This window comes from Mus pahari, chromosome 5 (assembly GCF_900095145.1).
Source record: "Mus pahari chromosome 5, PAHARI_EIJ_v1.1, whole genome shotgun sequence".
In the NCBI taxonomy this organism is placed as follows: Eukaryota; Metazoa; Chordata; class Mammalia; order Rodentia; family Muridae; genus Mus; species Mus pahari.
The window spans coordinates 128,914,192-128,928,370 of record NC_034594.1 but is presented as its reverse complement, the minus strand read 5'-3'; the positions used below and the strand labels follow the sequence as shown (position 1 = coordinate 128,928,370).

At 38.8% G+C, this 14,179-nt stretch overlaps 1 protein-coding gene across 5 annotated transcripts in view; it reads left to right on the top strand.

Moving 5' to 3' along the window:
- Cep350 (centrosomal protein 350) overlaps positions 1–14,179 on the top strand; it is a 132,764-nt gene that overhangs the window by 30,815 nt on the left and 87,770 nt on the right. For 4 of the 5 annotated variants that reach the window (XM_029538209.1, XM_029538206.1, XM_029538208.1 and 1 more), the window contains exons 7-9: positions 5,307–5,420; positions 8,520–8,633; positions 12,863–13,009. In XM_029538209.1, the coding sequence (XP_029394069.1) occupies positions 5,307–5,420; positions 8,520–8,633; positions 12,863–13,009 (375 nt within the window). The remainder of the gene's footprint in view (positions 1–5,306; positions 5,421–8,519; positions 8,634–12,862; positions 13,010–14,179) is intronic. The other variant, XM_029538207.1, reaches the window with a different exon arrangement.

Below are 14,179 nucleotides of genomic sequence, written 5' to 3'. Positions count from 1 at the left end.
TGGTGATCTGATAGAATGCATGGGATAATTTCAATATTTTTGTATCTATGGAGAGAGTACAGGTATTTAAAGCATGTCCCTGTGCTCTTCTGCACTCTGTGTCATCATGCACCCTTTCATTTCTGATTCGTTAATTTGGATATTCTTTCTGTCTTTTAGTTTGAATAAAGGTTTGTCCAGTTTATTTTTTTCCTCAAAGAACCTACAATTTGTTTCATTGATTTTTTTTTTTTATTGTTCTCTTTGGTTATATTTTATTGATTTCAGTCCTGAGTTTGATTATGTCTTGCTGTCTACTCTTTTTGCGTGTGTGTATTTGTTGTTGATATTGTTCTAGAGCATTCAGGTGAGCTGGTAAGTTGCTAGTATGAAATCTCTAGGTGTTTTTGTTTTGTGTTAATGTAAGTACTTAATGCTATGACATTGCCTCTTAGAACTGTTTTTATTGTGAACCATAAGTTTGAGTATGTTATGTATTCATTTTTATTGATTTGTGGAACATATTTAATTTCTTTATTTCTATTTTGACCCATTCATTTTTCATTCAGTAGAGAATTGTTCAGTTTCAATGAGTTTGTAATGTTTCGGTTGTTTCTGTTATTGATATTCAGCTTTTTTGTTTCTATAAGGAAAAAAGCTGTCTTATTATAATTTTTAACATTCTTGTATAATATTAGATGTAAATCATCCAAAATATATTTTAAAATTCCCTCTGGATAGAAATACATAGGTTGCTGAATGGAAAAAACATGATGGCATGCAGTAGAAGCATCACTGTTGGAGTGTGTTGAGCAGAACCTCTTGTCCATGAGCTTGTCCATAAGCAGTAAAAGATAGGACCCAAGTTACTGAAAACCACACCTACAATGATTCACTTTCTGTTTAGTCACCATTGAGAAATACTCTTTGAGGTCTACAATGAGAAAGAATCCTAGAGCAGGACCTTCCTTGACATAGGACCTTATTATTCAGAAACCTTATCTTAAAGAATTTACTGAGTCTTAAATTCAAGTCTCTCTCTTTTTTAATTTCTTTGTTTTTCTTTTTTTAATTGGATATTTTCTTTATTTACATTTCAGATGTTATACCCTTTCGCACCCCACCAAAACCTCGTATCCACTTTCCCCTCTCCCCGCTTCTATGAGGGTGTTTCCCCCCCCACTCCCACTTACCCGCCCTCGCATTCCCCTATACTGGGGCATCGAACCTTCACAGGACCAAGGGCCTCTTCTCCCATTGATGCTCAACTAGGCCATCCTTTGCTACATATGCAGCTGGAACCATGGGTCTCTCCATGTATACTCTTTGGTTGGTGGTTTAGTCTCTGGAAGCTCTGGGGGGTCTGGTTGGTTGATATTGTTGTTCTTCGTATAGGGTTGCAAACCCCTTCAAGTCCTTCAGTTCTTTCTCTAACTCCTCCATTGGGGACCCTATGCTCAGTCCAATGGTTGACTATGAACATCCGCCTCTGTATTTGTCAGAGTCTGGCAGAGCCTCTCAGGAGATAGCCATATCAGGCTCCTGTTAGCATGCACTTCTTGGCATCCACAATAGTGTCTGCATTTGGTGACTGTATATGGGATGGATCCCCAGGTGGGGCAGTCTCTGGATGGAGTCTCAGACTCCTTCAGTCTGTGCTCCACACTTTGTATCCTTATTTGCTCCTGTGAGCATTTTCTTCTCCCTTCTTAGAAAAACTGAAGCGCCCACACTTTGGTCTTCCTTCTTGAGCTTCATGTGGTCTGTTCCGTGATGGTCTAACAGGATGCTGTGAGTTATTTCAGTTTTCTTGTATCTGTTGAAACTTAGTGTGTGTCCAAGTAAGTGGTCAGTTTTGGAGAAAGTTCATGAGGTGCACAGAGGGTATTTTTTTGTGTGTGTTTGGGTGATACATTCTGTAAATTCTTGTCAGGTCCATTTGGTTTGTAGTAAGTCTGTGCACTCCAGTATTTCTCTGTTTAGTTTTTGTCTGGGTGACATACTCATTGGTGAGAGTGGAGTAGTGAAGTCACCCACTGAGTGTGTGCAGGTTATTTTGCGATTTAAGTAGCAGTAGTTTTTTTTTTTTTTTTTTTTTTTTTTAATGAACTTGGGTACCCTTGTGTTTGGGGCATAGGAGTTAAGAACTGAAATGGCATTTTGGTGGACTTTTCCTTTAATAACTGTGTAATATCCTGCCCTATCTCTTTTGATTAATTACTTTTCATTTGAAGTCTATTTTATTAGATATTAAAGTGGCTATACCCACTTCTTAGGTCCATTTACTTGGAATATCTTTTTCTAATTATTTACCCTAAGGTAATGTCTGTCCTTGATATTGAGATATGTTTCTTGGATGTAGCAGAAGAATTGATCCTATTTTTGAAACCATTCTTTTAGTCTTTTTATTGGGAGATTTGAGACCATTGATATTGAGAAATATCATTGTGCAGTGTTTGTTGATTCCTGTTGCATGTTTGGCTTTATTGTAGATTATCTTTTTTTAATCTATGTGATTGAAAGTTTTGCTGGGTATAGTAGTTTTGGCTGGCATCTATGGTCCCATAGTGTCTGCAGCACACCTCTCCAGACCTTTCTGGCTTTTAGAGGCTCCATGGAGAAGTCAGGGGTAATTCTTAACAGGTTTGCTTTTGTATGTTACTTGGTCTTTTTTCCTTGCAGGTTTTTATAGGTTTTTTTTTTTTCCTTTTGTCTTGTTGTTCTGTTCATTTAGTGTTTTGATTTTTATGTGCTGAAGGGACTTTTTTTTTCCCTGGTCCAATTTATTTGGCGTTCTATGCTTCTTATGCCTTTATAGGCATTTTCTAAAGGGAAGGGAAGGTTTCTTCAGTGATTATGGTGAAAATGTTTTCTGGGCCTTTGAGCTGGGATTCTTTCTCTTCTCCTATTCCTAGTATTCTTAGGTTTGGCCTTTTCATAGTAGCCCAGATTTTATGTCAGGAGTTTTTTAGATTTAGCTTTTTCTTTGACAGATGTATCCATTTCTTCTGTCATATTCTATTTTATCTTTAACACCTGGAATTCCCTCTTCCATCTATTATATTCTGTTGGTGAAGCTTTCCTATGTAGTTCTTGTTCAAATTCCTACATTTTTGATTTTCAGAATTTCCTCAGTTTGGGTTTTCTTCATATCTCTATTGCTTTTATTCATTTTTGTCCATTGTTTGTTTTTCTGGATTTCTTTCTGGGATGTCTTGCTGTTCTCTTTAAGGACTGGTGCCATCTTCATACAGGTAGGTGGCTTTAGTGTCTTTTTGTTGTGCTTCAGCTACGTTGGCCTGTTCAGGGCCTACTGTGGTCGGACAGCTGGGCTCCAGTGCAGACATGTTGGCCTGGCTGTCATTGTGTTATATATGTGTGTCTTATATGCTAGGTTAGAGGCATCTGGATGGGGATGATTACAGGTCTAGGTGCTGATTTCTGGGTTTGCCTTTGTTGGGTTTTGTTCCTTGGTTTTTGTTTCCTCTCTGGATTTTTGGAGAGTGTGATTCCGGTGTGTTGCTTAGTAGGATATTTTACTGGGAGGTGACCCTTGGGAACAGGAATAGAGTAGGGGTCTGAAGGGGTTCACAGGAGTGTTCAACCAGTGTCTGCTTCTTTTGTCTTCTTGGAGGAGACAGTGAAGATAGGCCACCCCAGAGGATCAGCTGAAGCACCGTGCGTGAGACAGGGGGTTGGATCTTGGTGAACGGGAGGAGGGGAAAGTCCACAGACAGCCTACCTGCTCTTCTGGCAGGAGTGGTCTGGGGAGCAGGGAGTGCCTTCAGGGCTTGGGCTGGGATAAAGCAACAAGTTAGGAGAGGGAAGGTAGGAGGGATCCACAAGAGACGTGGATAGAGGGGAAGGGAGGGCTGCAGCAGGGGTCCCACTGCAGAGTTAGGAGTGAGACTGGGCATTGGATTTGGAAAGGAAGAGGGAGCGATGAAGTTCTTCAGTTAGCTTACCTGTTTACCTAACCTGTTCAGCTTCTGCGTTCACAGGGAATGCCCACTGGTATTGGAGGCTGGGATACTGGGATGAGTTGGGGGAAGGATGGCTGTGGGAAAAGATCCCCATGATGAGGTCAGGGAGGGGGGGGTGCGATTTCCTGCTACAGAGCTGGGGTTGAGACTTGGTGGGGGGTGGGGGCTGGCATTCTTGTATTATTTAATTTTTTGAGTCTCCATTTCCAGTATGTTTGAATATATGTTGCTTTATCTCACAGAAGCCTGCTTTTTTCCAAATGGTATTTATTAGTATATTGTGTAGTAGCTAATTATGCATTCCTCTTTTAAAAAATAGGTTAATTAAATATAGAAAATTTGACATTAACATCACAGAAACATAAATGTGACCAAGTAAGATGCTACTTTGTAGATCCATTAGAGTGGCTTTAGTGAAAGAGACAGGCGATGGTATCAGCAAGAGTATGGAGAAATGAAAACCTATGTATAATGATGAGAATACAAAATGGTGCTACTACTTTAGAAAATAATTTATAGTTCTTAACAGTTACACACACACACACACACACACACACACACACACACACACACACACAGTTGGTTACCATGGCCCAGCAGTTCATTCTTATATGTAATACCCATTAAAACTATTTCCACAAAACTTGTATAAGAATATTTATACCAGAATTATTTATAATAGAAAAAAGTAGAAACAGCCTATGTGACTGTGTGAACGTATAAATAAAATGTCATGTCCGTTCAAAAAACTATCAGGTGACCTTGATACATGGTGTTAGAGCCTTGAAAAATTATATTAATTATAGCTAAGCATAAATGGCATAATGTTGAGAGATTCCACTTACATGAAATCTCTAGACTAGGCAGACCCTTGCAGATGGGAAGTAGATGAGTAGTTGCCAGTGGTAGACAGGTGTAATGGCATCAGCTGATAATAGGGACAGAGTTCCTTCTCTCAGTGATGAAGTACTCTGCAATTAGATAACAGTGATAGTTATGAAACAGTGTATTTTAGAACAACTAATTTTATCTTACCAGTGAATTTTGGGGCTGGTGAGATGGCACACTGACTTGGTGACTGGATTGTGATCCTCAGGACCCACAGGGTGGAGGGAGAGAGCCAACTCCTGCTAGTGACCCTCTGCTCTCCACATCTGTGCTGTGGCGTGCCGCTCATCCCCAACTAAATCCTCTGCTCTCCACATCCGTGCTGTGGCGTGCCGCTCATCCCCAACTAAATAAAGTGATTTTTTAAATAGCGAATTCTATGTTATTTTTTAAAAATTATATCTGACTTAAAAACAGAACCAATCTTTGAAAGCATCTTGTATTGGTGTGTATCAGGTTTCAACCCGTCAGAGACCAAGATTCGCACTCCTGATGGAAAAGTGTGGCAGGAAGCGGAGTTTCAAAGCATGAGTAGAGAGCTGTACCGAGACTTAGCACTTCAGTTCACAGGTGAGAGCAGAGCTTTCTGTGTCTTGCTTATTTTATTGTGCACGCCACTATTAACATGAAACTCTCCAACCTCGAGATGCTGCCCCTCCTAGGTGTTGTGTACTAGAGTAGTAATGGCTTAAGTGAGGAGACCCTCTTGACCTCTTAGCTCTCCTCCAGGGTTAAAACTAGCCTCCATGGCTCATGTCACAGAAACTAGGCTATTTTTAAAGCTCGGGGACTTGGGAAGTCAGGACAGACTGATTTTATGGAAGCATAGGATTGTGGTTTGCATTTCTTTAGGCCTCAAATGTCTTTAAAGTGGCCAGTAATTACTGTCAGCATTTGCAGAAATCAGAGTGTTACAGGAAGGGAATGCATGTTAGAGAATTATAACCAAGAGGAACCTGGGGAAGCCCTGAAGAACTAGGACAATGAGGACAGTAGTGTCCCCCTCCTGTGCGGCGGCTTGTAAAGGCTCCAAGTGAGGTTGCTGTGGTGCTTAGTCTGTGTTTGCTGTTTAAACAGTTGAGCAATTGAAACCTGAAAGAATAATTTTTCCAGGATTGAATAAAGAATTAAAATCAAGATTCAAAATCAACTGTTTAATTCCTAAACCTGACAGCTAAGATTTTGCTAATCGTTTTCTTTTTCTTTTTTCCTTTTCTTTTCTTTTTTTTTGTGGCATTAAACTCCATTTTCCGTGTTTTATTAAACATTGTATGCAGGATACTCTTCTCATGTAGAAAGAGTCATGTAGTAATTATGAGCAAATATTTTAGAATCAGCTTAAAAGTTTGTGTTCTGGTCTGGCTCTGCTGTTCATTAGCTGTATATGTGAGACTGTTACATAACCTTTTACCCTTGGTTTCTTCATCTTAAAAAGAAGTGGCAGCAACTACACCTCACAGGACCTGGTAGGGAATATCATGTCAGGGACTGTTTAAAAGGTTATTCGGTTACTCTCTGCCTTCCTCTTTTTATGGTGGGTAAACTGTATTCTTAACTTCTACCTGCGTTTTGGTTATATTCGCGTGCACACGTGTGTGTGTGTGTGTGTGTGTGTGTGTGTGTGTGTGTGTAAGTAGATTACTCCATCTTGCTCTCACACTCTGTATCAAGCTTTTCTGTCTGGTCACACCCACAAACACACTGTTAGACACATTTGTTGTAGCTGGCATCATGCTAGAATATCTCTTTGGGCTCTCTCTCCAGTGGTCCCCTTCTGTTCAGAGCAAAACTGCAAAGTGTTTCCTTATGCTAATGCTCTCTGATTTGTACCCTCCCCTTACGTTTGTTTGTTTGTCTGGGGTTTTTCTAGTGTCAGGATCATCAGTGACATTCCCTGTCAGGATCATCAGTGACATTCCCTTTGTGTATGCAGTGTCTCATCTCCGTTTGTCACGCTGATTCCTCAGCAACAATTGACACTGTTAGCCAGTCCTTCCTTGACATGCTTCACTTGGCTTCCTAGAAGCATTGTTTTTTCTCTTAAACCTACTTGTTCTTATTCTTTTCTTCTCTCCCCCTACCCTGTCATCTTCCCTCTCTTCTTGCTTATTTATCCAAAAAGACCTACTAGGAAAACATATGTATTCTTAACACATATGTTTTAAGTTCTTATGCAAATATTCTAGTTGAGCGCTCCTCCCTGAATTCAACCTGCTCACTGTATATCTCCCATGAATGCGTTATAGATAGCTCAGGCTTACTGTCTAAAATGGAGATTACTCATGTGGTGACGCATCCCTTAATCTTGCTACTTCATTGTCACTATTCCCTAAATCAAGGCACCATGGTCTGTGGCTTTAATTCTCCAGTCTTCTCTTCACTGGTCTCCTCCCTGCTAACTAACTCTTAGTGAGTCTGTTCTCAGTATGGCGCCAGGGTAAGCTCGTTAGAGTCTTGTTTAAGTTCGCTTACTCCTTTGCTCAGGTGTTCTACAGACTTCCCATTTTACTGCTGAGTAAGACAGCAAAGCCTGGAGCACCCTTCCCCTCAGCTGGATCGCGTTTATATCTCAGCCAAGATTCCAACTGTTCTCCTCTTTGTTCATTGCATCCTCAGCAGAGTCCTTGCTGACTCTGAGATGCTGCTTGCTCCTGCCTTAGAGCCTGCTACTCAGTCTTCCTGCTGCTCCTGCCTTAGAGCCTGCTACTCAGACTTCCTCTACTCTGCTTATGCCACAGACCTTCATGTGCATTTTAAATTTCATTATTCATACCTGTCATTTAGATTAAGTTTTTGAACATCTATAGTTAGTATATTTACATTTTATAAAGTTTTTATGTGGAAGTTTTTAAATAAAATGGTAATCTAAGAAAATACTCACCTGAAATTGCAAACATGTAGTGATTTGAAAGCATGACTGCTAAAGCTTCTTCCTGTTCCTGGAAATGAGGTGGATTCCTCACAAGTTTTCTTGAAACAACAACAGCAACAACAAAAAAGAATTGGTAGCTAACAGTGGCGTGGTGGTAGCCTTTAAATCTTTCTGTAGGAGGACTTGACATTGATAGTTTGTGGGCCATAGAAATAACTTGAGTGAAAGTTTTTCTCTCATAGTTCTAAGACCACCAAAGGATGCTAGAAACTGAAGTGTGTGGAACCCTGCCTGTATTTTGTGCTTCTTACACATACTTGTGATAGTGCTTAATTTAGAAACTAGGGTAAAAGATGAGCTCGCTGTCCATCAGCACGCGTTTTCCCATTAAGTTGACAAGTGTGACTTTGACTGACTTCACAGGCGCACTGCACAGCTTCTTTCTGGTATGACTTCACTGCTGGCATCACTTCTCTTGAGCTCTGGAACCTTTAAAAGAGTTTATTCAATGGTGTCACCAAAGAGATAGTCTAGGGAAGAGGCGGCTGTTGGTGTCTAGTCAGTGGGGAGCCTATAGGTAGGTATGGACACTGTAGCAGGCATGACCCAGCATGATGCACAATTTATAACATGAATGGTTTATGTCTGGAAATTTCCACCTAATGTTTTCAGACTGCAGTTGACCTTGGGTAACTAAAGCTGAAGAAATAGGGTACTGATGTACCCCTGTTTCTTCATGAGGAATATAGGTGCTAATTGAGAGTCTAATGGTGGCTGTCCATATTTATGCATTTCAGATGATACCTCTGTAAAAGAGAAGCCTATTGAAAAAAGTAAAGAGAAGAAAGTGGTTAAACCAGTACGAAAAATCCAAAAAGTGACACAGTTGTCAAATCCAGAGTGCAAAACAGGTTGGTTTTCAGTATCTTGTTCAGTTTAAAGTTGGATATTATAGAAGTGGAATCTGTGTGGATATAAATATGTTACCAGATGTTCTCATTGTTAGGAATGTATGAAAATTCAGTGAATTATATATGTCATTATTATTATATACGTGTACTTTGTTGAGATATAGTTGACAACATTAACTGTCCATATTTAGAATATATAATTTGAAAGGTTTCTTATATGTACACATCTATAACACATTGCTCATTGTATTAGTACGCTTGTGAAAACATTCCTGACAAAGCCTGGTAAAGGAAGCAAGGATTTTGTGGCTCACAGTTTTGGGTTACAGGTAACAGTGGTCGGAAAGGCAGTGACAGGAGCAGGGGTGGACGGCCATATTTTATCCTCAGTCAGGAAACAGAGAAGAAAGCTGCAGCTTACCTCACTTTCTCCTTTCCATTCAGTCTGGGGCCCTCACCTCATAGAAGAGTGACATCCACATTTAGGATAAATTTCCCTTCCTCTGCTAAACCATTCTGTAAACACCCTCATAGCATGATGTCAGAGGTGTCCATGGCGATTATAAATCATATCTAGTTTATAATAAAGATTAATATCAGATTCATTGTATGTTCAAGTTAGTTAATGTGTCACCTCAAAAAGTTTTTTCTAGTATTTTTTAATAGGAACACACCAAATTAAAATAGTGATATTTTTCTATGAGTAATAATTTTATATAAGGTCATGATTGCCTTTAAGGTATATCAGAATGCCAGTCTTCTTGCCAGTAGTGGTTAAGCTAAACAAAGAATAGATCAAACTAGGAAAACAACAGATTTCTGCTTCCATAGTGACTAACATGTCAACCTTGATTCATATTGCTTGACTTTCTATTGTAGCTAACTATTTCTTTGACAATGTGTCAATTTAGTATGATTCAGTTTCATCATATGTAAAAAGACAAATCAGTAATATTTGTCTCACAGGATTGTTGTGAGAGTTAAAAGCATGAATACTAGAAAAATGCTTCAGGATAGTACTTCGTACATGATGTGAGTTCTAATTCCTAGCTATCCTCAAGTGTCAGCAAATAACTTTTGGCTATGAAAGACTAGAGACAGTCTGAGAGCTTGTCACCTTGAGTTTCAGGAGACTCTGAATTGATACATTTGCTCATTATCCAGATGTTTGTCAGCAGTGGCTATATGTGTGTCAGTACAGTGGTTAGCAAGACAAAAAGTTCCTGAGAGGTACAGTTAGAAACAGTGTGACAGGGACTGGAGAGATGGCTCAGTGGTTAAGAGCACTGACTGCTCTTCCAGAGGTCCTGAGTTCAATTACCAGCAACCATATGATGGCTCACAACCATCTGTAATGGAATCTGATACCTTCTTCTGGTGTCTCTGAAGAGAGTGACAGTGTAGTCACATACATAAAATAAATCTTAAAAAAGAAAAGAAAAAGCCAGGCATGGTGATGCACACCTTTAATCCCCAGCACTCAGGAGGCAGAGAGGCAGGTGGATTTCTGAGTTTGAGGCCAGCCTGGTCTACAAAGTGAGGCCACCAGGGCTATACAGAGAAACCCTGTCTCGAGAAAAAAAAAAAAGAAAAGAAAGAAAGAAAGAAAAGAAACAGTGTGACAGTATGGTAAGAGACCACAGGGTCTCTGGGAAACATCAAGAGTGAACTGCTGTGTTCTAACCACGCCCTTGACCTTCTGGTGCTTGTCACTAGAATGATAGCACATTTTGTGATTAACTTCAGATGCAGTAATAGAGTGATACTATTTCTGTACAAGTAAAACTTGTTTTTACAAGAATATGGTTATATTAATAGTAATTAAATTAAGTATAAAAAGTATTTTATATAGTTGGTGGTGGTACACACCTTTAATCTCAGTACTCAATGACAGAGACAAGTGGATCTCTCAGTTTAAGACCAGCCTGGACTACAGAGCAAGTTCCAGGACAGCTAAGACTACATGGTAAAACATTGTCTCAAAACTAGCCCCCATCACTCCCCTCAAAACCCAGAAATACAATTTATTCTATTACATTTAGAGAAGAGTAAATAAAAAGAAAAGAATGATGTTGTATAACCCTATTAGAGGCCTCCTTTGGAATGAAGGACAAAGGCTGTGTTTACCCAGTCAGAGAGTCAGCTTCATCTTTGTGTGCTTTGCTATTAAACTAGACTAAGTAGCATTAACCATTTAATTGAAAATTAAACTAGTAATTTTCTAGTGAGAGTCATCTTCTTCAAATTACTTTACGAGACTATTTCAGAAGGCCACAATTTAGTTTTTTATTTTATGTATCTGGATATTTTGCCTACATTTATGTGTATGTATCACATGCAATGTCTGGTGTCCTCAGAAACTAAAAGAGGGCATCAGATGCCTTGAAATTGGAGTTACAGACAGTTGTGAGCTGCTCTGAGTGCAGGGGATCAAGCCTTGGGTCGGCTGGAAGAGCAGGCAGTGCTCTCTAATTGCTGAGCCATCTCTCCAGCCCCTCCTTCACAGCACTTTCAAAAACCAACATTTACAAATGACTACCCACCAATTCATGTTGGTTTGGTTTTGAGTCTGAGGATTGAGGTGAAGTATAAGGCCCTCTGTTCTGCCATTTCTGACAACAAAGTTGGTTATATATTGAGCAATAAGCTTAGAGCCTTCCAGTATATTAGACCCATTGTTTATGGCTAATAACAAAGTACAAAGATATTTCTAAAGTAAACAGGGGCTGACTCAGTGGGTAAAAGGGCTTGCTGTGCAAGGCTGGGACCTGAATTTGAATTCCTAGAACCTGCATAAAAGCCAGACATACAGCATCAGTACCTATAGTCCCAGTGCTCCTATGGGGGTATCAGGTGGACACAGTATTTGGTAGCTCCTGGACCACTGGCCTGGCATATGCCAAGAAAACCTGAAAAACATAGAAAACACACTTGTGCACGCACACATGCATGCACACACATACATACACATGTGTACATACATGCATACACATACTTTGACAGAACATATTTATAATATAGTTTGTGGTTAATATATTTATTAGACCCTTATTTCTACTTGGATTATTAAATTTTAGCTTCTTTAATAGGAACTTTTGTTTTGCTTTGTTTTTCTACATCAGGGTTTCTAGGCTGTCCTGGAACTCACTCTGTAGACCAGGCTGACCTTGAACTCAGAAATCCACCTGCCTCTGCCTCCAAAGTGCTGGGATTAAAGGCATGTTCCACCACTGCCTGGCTTAAAAGGAACTCTTAATAGAATGTCTTTCATATAAAAGTAGGACAGTATGCTAGAAAACTGGAAAAATACGAGAAAACAAAACTATTCATTTTGACACAAACAAAAAGTATTAGTATTAGTTTGACTATTTCTGAATAGTATTTGAAATTTTTTATATTTATTTATTGTGTCTATATAGTAATTTTAAAGTCATATTAATATAATTTTAGTCATTATATACCTAAAAATTCTTGTACATATATAATTTTTATCATTTTTTTTTTTAACTTTTAAGTTATTTGTTTATTGTGGAAGGGTCTCACTTTGTAGCTCTTATTAACTGGGAACTTGCTATGTAGACCAAGTTTGAACTCACAGAGGCTCACCTGCCTCTGCCTTCTGAATACTGGGATTAAGATTTTATCCCTATATTTGTTTAGCAATCAAGCCTTAGCTAGTAACTTGAAATTTCAAGAATCATCGTGGTAGGAGAGAATTGGGCTGACTGTCCCACGTTGTTCTGTGACCATCCTCATGTGCTGTGACACACTCTCCCAACCCCCAAAAATGAATGGAATTTTTTTAAAAAAAATTTTGAACAAACTGTTAACCAAATTTGATGGCTTAGAGTTAAAAATAAAAAATTTAAATTTTATTTATGTGTATGGGTATTATGTCTACAATTGTACCTGTGTGCCCTATGTGTACATTAGTGCTCATAGAGGACAAAGAGGGTATTAGACCTTTTGGGACTAGAGTTGAAGATGGTTGTAAGCCTCCATGAGTGTGCTGGAAATCAAACCCAGGTCCTCTGGAAGAGCAAGCAGACAGTGCTCTTGAGTACTGAACCATTGATGTTTCTGGCCTCTAAAAATAGACTTTTAATGACAGACCTTTTCAGCTTAGCAGAAGATAAATGTAAAATTAATTATAGAATCTATATTACTGAGTAAATCTACTTCTTAGAGATAAAATTAAGGTTTTAAATTCGGTGCAATATATATTTTAGGTAGTAGTCGTTTGATAAGTACATCTTCTTGGCGAGATGGACAAAAATTAGTAAAGAAGATTCTGGGACCTGCACCCAAGATGGAGCAAAAAGAGCGAAGACCCATATTGAATGACAGAAGTGGAAGAGAAAGAGTGGCTAAATTTGGTGAGAGGGTATAATTAAAATTGTTTCAAAAACCAAGGTTGCCTGTTTACATACTCAGATGGTGCAAATGTGCTGGCGAATTCTTAAGATTTTGCTTTAAAATTCTTACTGTAGCTCAAAATAGCAAAAATGTTCTATTGAACTTGGATAGGCCTAGAGAAAAGTTATTTTCCTCAGAGGTGTAGTCAGTCATAGCTAAATTTGTTTTACCATCCAGGACTCTTAAATTTAACCTTCAAATTCTTTCTTTCCTTTTTAAGTACATTGACTGCTATTTAAAATAAGTGTAAGGGTATTTCTGGAGATTTCTCAGTGGATAGAGTGCTTGCTATGCAAGCATGAGGACCAGAGTTCAGATACCCAGTGCCTACCTATAATTCCTACCTCCAAGGGGCTTCCTTGAGGAAGCTGCCTAGCAGGACTAGCTGTATAAGTGAACTCTTAGTATGGGTCTCTGTGACTGAGAGACCCCACCTCAGTGAATGAGGCAGAAGAGCCATCATTTCTGACATTACCCCCTGGCTTTCACATGCACATACCTCCCTCCCAATGCAGGCATCTCCACATACATATATGCCCACACATACAAGCATACACATACAGGATATATAATACACACACACACACACACACACACACACACACACACACACACAGGAAAAGGAAAAAATAACTAGTTAAGTTTTCCATAATCACTAACTTTGAGAAATGAAATATAAAATCTCCACAGCCAGTTTTCTTTTTCAGCAGTGAAATTTTCCCCTAGTTAATTTAGTTCCAGGAGTCCATTAAGCAAGAAATGTAATCAACTGTGATTTAATATATTACAGTCAATATGAATGTTATATTTCTTTTTCTTTACTTCTTTCATCTTACAAGTAAACTCATGCATATTCTCAGTCTAAAATTAAACCTTGTCAGCAAATAGTAGATGATAAAATGGTTGTTTGCATATATAATGTGTTTATTGTGTTCTGACATTCATTAAAGAGTCGTGGGCTCAGCTCTTAGCCAGCAGATAGTGTTTTCTAGGAAGTAGGCAGTTCTTTAATATGTAGGACATCATATCATAGACCACAATTCCTGGCTACTTGAAAGAATATATTTATCCTAATATAAAGGAACTATAAATATATATATGTGTGTATGTATATATATATATATATATAT